Source organism: Stigmatopora nigra, chromosome 13 (assembly GCF_051989575.1).
Source record: "Stigmatopora nigra isolate UIUO_SnigA chromosome 13, RoL_Snig_1.1, whole genome shotgun sequence".
In the NCBI taxonomy this organism is placed as follows: Eukaryota; Metazoa; Chordata; class Actinopteri; order Syngnathiformes; family Syngnathidae; genus Stigmatopora; species Stigmatopora nigra.
In genome coordinates this window covers 12,125,010-12,137,500 of record NC_135520.1, presented here as the reverse complement: position 1 = coordinate 12,137,500, position 12,491 = coordinate 12,125,010, and the positions used below count along the sequence as shown (strand labels likewise).

Sequence of the window (12,491 nt, the reverse complement as noted above, 5' to 3'; positions counted from 1 at the left end):
ACACACACACTGACACACACACTGACACACACACTGACACACACACTGACACACACACTGACACACACACTGACACACACACTGACACACACACTGACACACACACACTGACACACACACTGACACACACACACTGACACACACACACTGACACACACACACTGACACACACACACTGACACACACACACTGACACACACACACTGACACACACACACTGACACACACACACTGACACACACACACTGACACACACACACTGACACACACACACTGACACACTGACACACACACTGACACACTGACACACACACTGACACACACACTGACACACTGACACACACACTGACACACTGACACACTGACACACTGACACACTGACACACACACTGACACACATACAGTTGTGGTCAAAAGTTTACATACACTTGTGAAGAACATAATGTCATGGCTCTCTTGAGTTTCCAGTTATTTGTACTACTCAGATTTTTCTCCCGGGTGATGGAAACAGATACTTCTTTGTCACATAAAACATTCATGAAGCTTGTTTCTTTTATGACTTTATTTTGGGTTAACATATGAAGTGATCAAATCTACTGGGTAAAAAATGTACATGCAGCAACACGAATTAGCAATTTTGGGGACTTAGAAAGTTGTGTCAGTGAAATGGACGTCATAGCTTGGCCTCTTAACTTATTGTGATTGATTGAGTGATTACAGCTGGTGACATCTTTAATGGGGCTCAGTTGATGCAAATGCCCACAAACGCTACAATGGGAAAGTCTAAGGAGCTTAGCATGGATCTGAAAAAGTGAATCATTGACTTAGACAAGTCAGGAAAGTCACTTGTAACCATTTCAAAGCAGCTGCAGGTGCCAAGAGCAACAGTGCAAACAATTGCTTGTAAGTAAAAAGTGCATGTCACTGTTTTGTCACCGCCACGATCAGGAAGAAAACCCAAGCTATCACCTGCTGCTAAGAGAAACTTGATCAGGAGAGTGAAGATTCAACTGAGAATCACCAAAAAGCAGATCTGCCAAGAATTAGAAGCTGCTGGAACACAGGTGTCAGTGTCCAAAGTAAAGCATGTTTTGCATCTCCATGGCCTGAGAGGCTGCCGTGTGAGAAGGAAGCCCTTGCTCCAAAAGTGACACCTTAAGGCTCGACTGAAGTTTGCTGCTGATCACATGGACAAAGACAAGACCTTTTGGAGGAAAGTTCTGTGGTCCGACAAAACAAAAATCAAGTTGTTTGGCCACAATGCCCAGCAATAGTTTGGAGGAGAAAAGGTGGGGCCTTTAACCCCAAGTACACCATGCCTACCGTCAAGCACGGTGGTGGTAGTATTATGCTGTGGGGCTGTTGTGCTCCCAATGGAACTGGTGCTTTACATAGAGTAAATGGGGTAATGAATAAGGATTACCTTCAAATTCTTTAAGATAGACCTAAGTCATCAGCCCAAAGATTGGGTCTTGGGCGTAGTTGGGTGTTCCAACAGGACAATGACTCCAAACACATCAAAAGTGGAAATCGAATGGCTAAATCAGGTTACAATTAAGGTTTCGAATGGCCTTCCCAAAGTCCTGACTTACACCCCATTGAGAACTTGTGGACAATGTTGAAGAAACAAGTTCATGTCAGAAAGCCATCAAATTTAACTGAACTGCACCAATTCTGTCAAGAGGAGTGGTTAAAGATTTAATGAGAAGCTTGTAAATGGCTACCAAAAGCACCTAATTGAAGTGAAAATGGCCAAGGGACATGTTACCAAATATTAGCGCTGCTGTATGTACATTTTTGACCCAGCAAATTTGATCACTTTTTTTCTGTTCACCCATAATAAAGTCATAAAAGAACCAAACTTCATGAATGTTTTTTGTGACAAAGAAGTATCTGTTCCAATCACTATCAGAGAAAAATGAGAATTGTAGAAATAACTGGAAATTCAAGAGAGCCATGACATTGTTTTTCACAAGTGTATGTAAACTTTTGACCACAACTTTAAGTATTTAGTCAACTCTAGTCTACTGAATGCCTTACAGAGAGCTGGGACCACAGTAACAATGGTAAATATCAGTAACACAATGCGCCGCCAGGGACTCTAATCTTGCACTGCCAGTCGTGTCCACTTGCTGAAGCCTTGTATACATCCGGGCCCGTCTGCGTTTCGCCCGAGTGCATTTGGATGATTCAGAAGAGGACTGGGAGAATTGGTTATAGTCGGATGAAACCAAAATAAAACAGAGGCATCAATTCGACAGAATGATTTAGGGACGAGTCAGGATCACTTCTCTCTTGCAAGACACCGGTTTTGAGTCAGATGTCTGTTTTATTTGTGAGTGCATTTGGGAATGTCTATTGATGAACCTATCAAACACCACACCCACTGTGAAGGACGGGTGTGGAAACATCATGCTTAAGGGCTGTTTTTCTGCAAAGGGACCAGGACAACTGATCGGTTCAATCAAAGTGATTACTGTATTTTTTTCTCCACATTCTCTTGCTGATTGTTGAGGTTTACCCATGTTGACATTTACAGGCCTCTCTAATCTTTTGAAGTAGGATAACTTGCCCCATTGGTGGTTGACTAAATACTTATTTGCCCCACTGTACTTACGCACACACACACACACACACTTTTTACATTGCAAAATTTACAAGTTTGACTATGTGAAAAATTTTATGTTTTGACAAGATGGCATGTTTTAATGTGAATATGGTGGCCTTGGCACAATTGGTAACTCGAATCGTCTATGACCATAGGATCAGCGGTTCGATTCCCTAGTTAAGGCTGCCTACTGTCAGTGTCTTTGAGCAAGACACAGATCCCCCAGTATTTACACAACAGCAGCCCCATTGGTGTGTAAATGTCAAGAACTTTGGGCTCTGTAAAAGCCTGAGAATATTGCCCTGTGTAAGTAATACCCATTTGCCATCTATTGTTGAATGTGTAAAAAATAAAAAATCAGGTATGAGTCTGAGTGTGTATGGTTGTCAGTCTCCTCGTGCCCTGCGATTACCTGGCCACCAATTATTTGGGGGGGTTGACTGTTAGAAACACAGATCAACACAAATGAATCTATGACTAAAACATGCTCTTGACTTTCAAAATGAGTAAATTTCTGCTTGACCACACTAACTGTATTAAAGGTATTTAAAAAACAAACCGTTATATGAATGTCTATTGAAATTTCAGGACTGTTTAATGAATAATTAAAGTTCAATTCTTACATATAGACCCTTTAACATCACATTTTAACAGGAAATTTTGTAATGTTTTTGTTAGATATTCCAGGTTTAATGTCCGAATTTTTAATTATTAGAAGCGAATGGTTTGCTGCAAGGCCCCCCACTTCAAATATATTGATTGTCTACTTAGGACAATTTAATGTAAATTAATATTGTAGAAATAGTAGAAATTATAGCATTATACTTGGGCCTTTTTTTATCATTAATGGCATTGAAAGATTTCAAATGTAATATGCTATTTTGTTTTCATGTTTCAAGTCGACAATTTCTCCATGTAAATGTGTTATTTTAGCATAAACAATTTTGCGTTTTTGACATGTGAAAGTTCACATTTTAAAATAAAAAAAATTACATTTTAATATGAGCATATATTGAGACAAATATTATAAATATTGACCTACTGACTAACGTAAATAGCGGTCCATGAGTCAACCTGCATGTTCATCTGTGGTACCCTCTTCCATTAACCTGCCCGTGTCTCGCCCTAAATCAGCAACATCTCCCAGCGCAGCATCTTTTAACACTCCGCCCCCAGGCGTTAACGACACCCTCCAAAGTAACACCTTAATGCGGCGACGGCAGCTGAAATATGTTTCAAAGCGAACGTAATCCCCAGTGGAGGAGTAGAGCGAGAACACTCCATGCTAGAGGATTCCTCTCGTCCCCCCCGCCCCCCTGTGGCTGGCCGTCCCTGGCTCCCTCTCCTCATCTCTCAGGGATTATCCCTCGCCGCTGCCAGGACTTTTGGGAAATATTAGAAAAGGGGGGGCGGCGGTTCTTCCTTTATTGAGCTAATATCAGGTCATTACACGCTTATTAAATGGGTGCAGCTACCGCTACTGCCAAGTTGCTAGTGCAATTCCCTAAAATTGACTGTATGGAAAACTCAGACATGCTCTCATTTTAGAAACTTGGGAAAAACTCAGGTTTTAATGGCCACAATGGAGCATGTTGTCGCAGTGTGGCGAGCCACTTTGCCCGACCAATTATGGCCGTTTTTGAACAGGTTTTATCTAATAATCATAAGAAACAACAGATAATATACAAGTGAAGTTGTTTTAGGCATATTTTAAGTCTGCATGACTACTTCTAAAATATATATATTTTAAAACTGTACTGTTTTGAATACATAATATATGTTTAAGTGTTTAGTTGAATAAAGGTCACAGAAAAGTCTCATTACAAACATCTGGAAAAAAATAATTCAGATTGCTGCTAGTTACCATTTTTCTCTGTACATGGTACATTACTCATATGTAATATTTGGCCACAAATATACCAGTTTGCCTCTAGACCAAGGATGTAGCATGAATAAAAGTAAATAGATTCAATGTAAAATGGGCATTATTTAGAACACTGAAATTCAGATCATCAACTTTACACATTACAACTAATACACTTGCAACAACTTTCTTCTGAATAGATGAAGTTATCAATGTGGATTTACACTAAATGCTGATAACTTCAGTTATGATTAATAACAGATTGGAAGCAACAGTCAGGTGCATACTGCCACCTACAGTTCAAACGTGTACCGCCCATGCCTCCACCTCGATTTCACCCAATGCGCTTGAGTATATCCGCAAATAGTTGCCAACAATAATCGACATTCAAATTTGTTGGCAGCAAATTTAATGATCGATTTTTAGTGATTATCAATTAGTTGTTAGTTGAGCCTTTTTATGCCCGTCACTTCCCCTCAACACGCCCCTTTTTGGGGATAAAATCCAAAATGAAGGGTCACTGACAAGTTTGCTCTGTCTTGACTCTCAAGGCTAGCAAGTAATCTGTCTCTGGAGGCAATGAGAGGAGCATGCGTTTTTTTTTTGTGATCCAAACTATGGGGGTGGGAAGGGCCATAATGAATTCTGTATTATAAAAAATGAACCGTGTCGAACATTTTTTTGTGTTATAGCCTCTATTGACATGTTTAACTAACAGCACAATTATGTACCCAATAATCGTATGTATTCGTGTTTTTGTGCTGTCACAAACACTCATCTTAAAGTTATGTTAAGCACACTCAGAAAAAAACTCAAGAAACAAATCTGTTATAAACGAGGATCAAACACACACCGCCGGCCATTACTAATCAGCCTTGGTCATTAAAAAGTGAAAAAGGTGATTTTAGTTGAACAGACACTTTCAAACTCTGGCAGCGGCACGCTACACCATTTCAGGCCAGCTCTGGAGCACTTCCTTTTCGGGTTCAACTGGCGCCGTGCTCCCTTGTTGGACCCAATTGCTGGAATCATGGAGACGTAGCTTCCTTCTTTTTTATCTTCCAAAGAGAAATCATTAGGTATTTTATTTTTAAAAAAACATTTTAGAGAGGCTCGTTGGATGAGTGGTTAGCGCGTCGGCCTAACAGCTCTGGGGTCCTTGGTTCAAATCCAGGTCAGTACACCTGTGGGCCTGCCTGCGTTTACTCCTGTTTCCTCCCACATTCATAAAAACATGCAAGGTATGCTGTTTAGACACTCTAAATATAAGAAAAAAAGACTCAAAAAGACAATTGAAGGTGAAAATGTATTTTCAAATTTACTTTCAACATTAAGAACATTATTATCCAACGAAAGAAAGCAGTCTTTAAATTGAGAGTGATGAGCGGTATTGCAGGGCAAAGGGAAAGGAATGAGGTAATTGATTTTTACTATAATTTGGACAACCTGTACACACGCCAATACAAGCGAATACAGGGGTGGGGCGAGCATGCAAATCCGACGCTGAATAGCATGTACACACACCGTACCGTCAATGCAATTCCAAACTCACTCTTTCTCTCATGATGATAATTTTGAGAGCGAGAGATTATGGTTAGCCCCTGGTTGCAGGGGCAGTCTGTGCATTTTCTCGTAGCGCCTTCAACGAATCAAATCAATCCAATCCTCAAAAACTATTTTATGGCTATAAAACCTTGTGTGTGCGGTCGATTGGTTGCCGGTATTTTCGTAGCTGTCTTTTGGTCACCCGGACGGCTACGTGTGTGTGTGTGTGTGTGTGTGTGTATAAGAGTTTGTATGTACATGCGCTGTCCCTTTAAGAAGCTACATCAGTCAGGGTCTTAACATGTTAACCAAAAATGGGGTAAAATCCACTTCCTAGCATTTAGTGATTAAATACAACACGAGCTTTTCAGATATCAGAACTTGACCCACAATTGAAAGATTATTTAGGAATATAGCCATATTTTACTCACCAAAAATATTTTTAACTATACACAATATTCATCCTCCTGTCTTACTTCTTTTATATCGGCATCGAAGCTAATGCTGAAAGTCGAACCTGTTCTGTCATATTTCTGGCAAAGTCCGTCTTGAAAATGGCTTTAAATCAACACAACAATATATTTACTTGTGCAGGCAGCTAACTCCAGATACAGTTTGGTAGCTCTGGCTAATCACTACCCAGTCATATTTGGTGAAAGTGATGACGTATCCCTACGCCTGCGACAAAACAGTCTTATCGATGCTTGTTTGATGCACCAGAACCTGCAGAACTGATTGTGAAGGCCTTGAGGCAGATTTCTGACCCTGGAAACAATTAATGGCTGAAATGTGATTGGTTAAATGCTTCAATATGAAAACACACATCTGGAAGCAGTGCAACCAGGGGGGAACACAATTAAAGGAAGCTAACAGACAATTTGGAATTATTTTAATAAGTATTGATGGACAAAATATGATAATATATGATTCAGATATTTCTTAGGCCAGCAGAGAAGACCTTGAAGGCCCTGACGGCCCGCCACTACCTGGTTGCCCACTTTAAACAGTAAACTCTTTGCTCTGCCGGGAACAAGCGAGCGAAAGCATGTACACACACGTCAATAGATCTGCCGGGGGCGAGCAATATTTTGATATTAATGCACTTTTACATTGTACTGCCAATGCAATTCCAAAACTCACTCTTCCTCTCATGATGATAATTTTGAGAGCGAGAGATTACCTGGTTGCTCGCTTTCAACAGTAAACTCTGTTTCGCTCCCTTAATTAAACTTAAACGAACTTAGCCAACAAAATACACACCTTTGTTGTGCTATAACTGAGGCATTTAAAGTTATCGAACCTTCCTCGACTCGCTTTGCAGGTTTTCGCTATTGCCAGTCTCCCCTTTCTGAGCTGCTTGCGTTACTTTGAAGTCCTGTTAGATTCCGCTAACTGTCTTTATTCATATTAAAAGAAGCTTTTCCATTTTGTCATGAATCTCACTGCAGAGCTTGAAAAAGACTACCTCGTGAGTGCATTGTATGCTCGTATGTCAAATTTGTGTCGTATCTCAGGACAAACATTTCCTTGGAATTTTCCTCTTATCTCAAATTTCTCATATGTCAAGGCATTACTGTATTTGCATACATATTACAAACAAAATTGTTATAATTTTACATCGACAACACACCTAATTTGGCATCGAATGAGTTGCAACACTCAAACATAGGAACACGTCAATAGCTTTTTTATTTTTTGAATGGCTTTAATTTTATTTGATCAACTTGTCTCTAATGTTGGCCTTTTCTGCAGTGTTGGCGCCTGCAACAGGAAGTCATGGAGGAGAGGGAACAAAGGGTGAATAAGGTACATACGTCATGATCCACATCATCTACTTTTTTCGGCTCGGCTGGACGGGGTGCACAGCTATCTGTTAAACACTTAAGAAATATAATCTGTTATGATACCAACATAATAATATAAGATCTCACTTTCTATCAGTGGTTTGACACAACTAGATGTTCAATCTATCGCCATCAATTGCAGCCAATGATTTTGGCTAAAGTAAACATCAAAGATGCTTTGCCTCAAACCATCCCTTGCCAATTTCATCTGTGGTGGAGGATTTTAAAGCCACTAGAGCAGGGGTGGGAAAACTTTTCGGCCCGGGGGCCACATTGACTTTACGACACATATAAAAAACTGGATCCGTTAACAGTACATATGAAACATTTGCAGAAAAAAAAGGACTTAAGTATTAACATACTCAACACTCATCATTAAAGTAAAAAGTATAAAGTAAAGTAAAAATGAATGTATTAAGAAATATTAAAATGTAATTAAAAAAAGGAGCTGTAAAGCATGAAAAATAAATAAGAGTGGACAGAGCTACTGGCTTTCGCGTGACGGCGCCATCATGGGGAAAAAAAACATTATTTGGACAAGGTCGGTGGGCCGGATTAAAACGCCGGATGTGGCCCGCGGGCCGTAGTTTGCCCGTGTCTGCACTAGGGCAACGACAATGGGTGCAAGGGTCTATAGATGAGAAAGTGAGACATGCAAGCAAGACCACCAAGTGTGGGAGAAAATGGAAACCTCGGTTGACTGTAACGGAAGCAGAATCCCATTGGAAACATCAGTAAGTCGTGGGCTACATGTGTCAAGGCAGGCGGGGCTGAGGACACTATAAAAACAGCAGATGGAGTATAGCAGCACAGCAAGAAGAGACTTGGTGACCTACTGTCCAAGTGGACTTGAAGAAGAAACTTGTTTTACCGCAGGACGTGGCAGTGACTTTACTTCAACCTTACATGGCTCTAAAGCGGCCCTAAACTCCTGGCATGGTTGTAGATTCCCAGGAAGGTCAGCTATTTCCTCCAGAGGATAGGACTGTAGTCAAAACAGCTGAAGAAACCCACACAGGACATAGCCGCAACAGCCGAGTTCAGCTGAAGAAGGCTATGGTTCGAGAGAGCCCACAGTTATGACCCTTCTGCAGGGAAAGCCTTGTCAGTCTACGCCACCCCACTCAGGTGAGGTGTATAGGTTAAGGGGTAAAACACCTGTGGCCCAGAGGTTCCTGCTGATGATGCATAAGGGTTTCCATAAGAGTTTGCAGCCCAAGTAAGATAATAATGTGTTCGACATTTCGTAAGTTTGAGTAGTTCCTAATGGTTATGGCTCGTGGCAAAGCAACTTGGATTTTTACTTTACCCGAGTGTGCTTATTGCATTATTGTGGCCAAAAACGTTTGTTTCAAACGCTGAAATGCAGTGGTTGAGGAAAATATTTTTGATTAAAGCTCAACAATTGCTGCGGAACGGTTCCAAGTGCTTTGAGTGGTTGAGTCGAATCAGTTTGCACTGTGTACATTGGATGGTTTCGGTCGGTTGTGCTTCGTTTGTTTGGAATACGCGTCTTGAGCGTTTGTGGCGGGGCTGTGCACTCAGGAGCGCTATCTGACCATGTATATTTTTTATTAAGGCTCAACGGTTATTTCACGGAGTGGTTCCAAAGTACTTCAGGTGCTTGGATCGAATCGGTTTGCACTGTCTGCATAGAGGTTTTCTGAAAGAAAGTTAAAAGTACACTGAAACGTGTGTGGTCTCGCTGGCTTTTTAAAAAATAAATATGTTTCTAAAAATGTATACTAAAATGATGTGTGGATACTAAACTAAGGAATACTTGTTATAAAATAAATAATTTGAATAAAACAAAGAAGGCCCTGTACGTAATTGCAATTAGAGTCGGTAGTTTCGAGTCCTCGAATAAACTATAAAATTTTGAGTTTGCTTCTGGCTCGAGCCTGCAAATCAAGTTAATCCGCTGGGCTTGGCCAGGTCAGGCTTTAATACCTGTGGGATGGGAAGGGTCCGGTTCGATTTTTTTTTCGACCCGATCTTACCTCTAAATCCAAGTGTAGAAAACAGCAACGCAGACCACCCAGGGTTACATAGATTTACCTCACTGAGTTTGTTACAGTTGTTCGTCAGTCGGTCGAGGAGGGCCAGGGCCCGGAGTCCAACCATAATGCCACAGAACTCCCCACTCAACCTGCCCAGAAAGATTGCAGAAACTGCGCTTCAACTTGCCACCAATGACAGACCACCGTGAACGGATGTTTGGTCGCTGGTCTTTTGTTCGCCGCTTTTTTGGCCCCCATTGGTCGCCAGTCTTTTGGTCGCCGTTATGGTTAGGGTTAGGGTTTAATATCTAAGTTCATTTGACAACCCTAACCTTAACTGCGACCCAAAGACTGGCGACCAACGGGGACCAAAAGACTGGCGACCAACGGGGACCAAAAGACTGGCGACCAACGGGGACCAAAAGACTGGCGACCAAAAGACCAGCGACCAAACGTCCGAGCTCCACAGACCACAGATGGTCAAGTAGAAGATTTAACCTTGGACAACATCTTGAAAGGGGATGCCTCGCAAAAGATAAACTATGGTAGAAGTTGTGAATCAAGTGTGTAAGGACCTTTCGTGTAAAGAAAGGCAGGTTTCCTAAGCCCACTGCGGGGTCCAGTACAAGACAAAGGCTGATGTGCGAGGGGAACTTACACTACGCGAGGCAAGTGATGAGGAGAGAGAGGCCATGACTGCAATCAGCATGGAGGTACGGAAGAGGCTAATCTATTTGGTGAAAGCAGAGCCCACTGGAGAGAAGCGGTGGCAGAGGAACGCTTGCATTATAGTCTCATGAAATGTTTTAATGAATTCAAAATATAATACTACACTTCAATTTATGATCTTAAGCATAGTTTATCACGTTGAAATTATCTTAGTTGAAAAAAATTCTTGTTTAATGTTATAAAATTTAGGAGGTTAAATGTGACATTTGTCACGTTAAGATGTTACATTGATCTTGGTAAAAATATGAAATTTACCAGGGTAAATACAATTTTTCACATTCATACATGACATTTATCATGTTAAAGAGGTGAGTGTAATACATGACATTTATCATGTTAAAGGGGTGAGTGTTATCTCTTTAATACCTGAAAATGCTCATTTTAAATTGGGAAATTTCCCACTTTAAAAATGACATTTATCAAATGTGTAATCGCTGGTTTCAATACGCACGCAAATTTACATCTTCAAATGTGCAATTCATCACTAAAATTTCAATTTCTAGTTAAAATGTTTAAGTTCTCAGATTTAAATGTGATATTCATGATTAAGACAAATTATATCAACCTAAAATTTCTCATCTGTAATCCTTATAAAGCGTGATTCGTGTGTGCGTGCGTGCGCATGTGTGTGTGTGTGTGTGTGTTAAGATTCTCTCGCTACGTTCGTCCAAACCGTTAAACGAATTTATGGTGCGTACGTTTTTATGGTGGCCAGAAACAGCTTTCGGATCATAATACACGAGTGATTGATTTTTTTTTCACTTAAGTGTGTAAACTCAACTTTATTTGCTACAGCTGAAAGCAGAGTTGATATATCAATCATTGTTTTTACATGATGTGCCCTTAACGCACCGCATGGCTGATTGGTCCGCCAGCGAGTTTCTAAGTGCTCCCCGGAAAACTTTTATCTGTCGTGACGAGAGTTATAAAACATCCACCCATTCATAAATCATGCTTTATCTATTCTCAAATCCTTGTTAAGTGTGATGAACGGATGGATTGATGTGTGTGTGTGCACCTGGAAACTTGCTGGGGGAAATTCTCCCCAGAATGAGTTTAGTAGATGACGTGGAAAGACGTCGTGGATCAGCGCGTCCTGCGCCATCATTTCTCTCCGAGTCTTTCCGTCATAACAAAGGAAAACGTGTTTCGGGGAGCAGGAATAGATAAAGTGGGATTAATGGTTCGGTGTGTTATGTTAACATGCTCACTCTAATTTTCTCCAGAAACGGCAGTCGAATCCTAATAGACGAGTAATTGAATTTCTAATTTACCTTCTCTAAGTGTAAACTCAAGCTTTGAGCATTTGCAACTATTATCGATGTATGCCTGCCCTGAAATATGGTAGCTTGCTGCTCACCTTTGAGCTATTGAAAATATTAGGTGCTAATAATAGTAATAAGGTAATAATTAATAAATGGAATGTGTTATTGAAAAACTAAACAAGGTACTTATCTACCTTTTCCGTAACTTTTGTGTCTATTGGCTTGGGCGCTATTGAACAAAATAGGTGCTAATAATAGCAATTATTTAATGATTAATCGTTTGAATGTGTTATTGAAAAACCAAAAGGTGTTCCTTAAACAGAAGGTAAATACCTATCTTTTCTGTAGATTTGGTGCCAATACATCAAAATTGCTTGGGAGCTATTAAGGATAGTATGTGCTGACTACAGTAATAAATTAACAATTAATATATGGAATGTGTTATTAAAAAACTGAAAGGTTTTCATTAAACAAAAGGTAATTACCCATCTTTTCTGTAAATTTGGTGCTAATATGCTTAGGAGCTATTGAAGATTATAGGTGCTAATACAAATAATAAATTAATTATTAATAGGTGGAGTGGGTTGTTAAAAAACTAAAAGGTGTTTGTTAAACAGAAGGTAAATTGCCTATCTT

General features: G+C 40.3%; 1 protein-coding gene across 14 annotated transcripts in view; it reads left to right on the top strand.

The window, feature by feature from the left end:
* mipol1 (mirror-image polydactyly 1) overlaps window positions 1–12,491 on the top strand; it is a 98,895-nt gene that overhangs the window by 73,722 nt on the left and 12,682 nt on the right. For all 14 annotated transcript variants that reach the window (XM_077731123.1, XM_077731120.1, XM_077731122.1 and 11 more), the window contains one exon: window positions 7,770–7,823. In XM_077731123.1, the coding sequence (XP_077587249.1) occupies window positions 7,770–7,823 (54 nt within the window). The remainder of the gene's footprint in view (window positions 1–7,769; window positions 7,824–12,491) is intronic.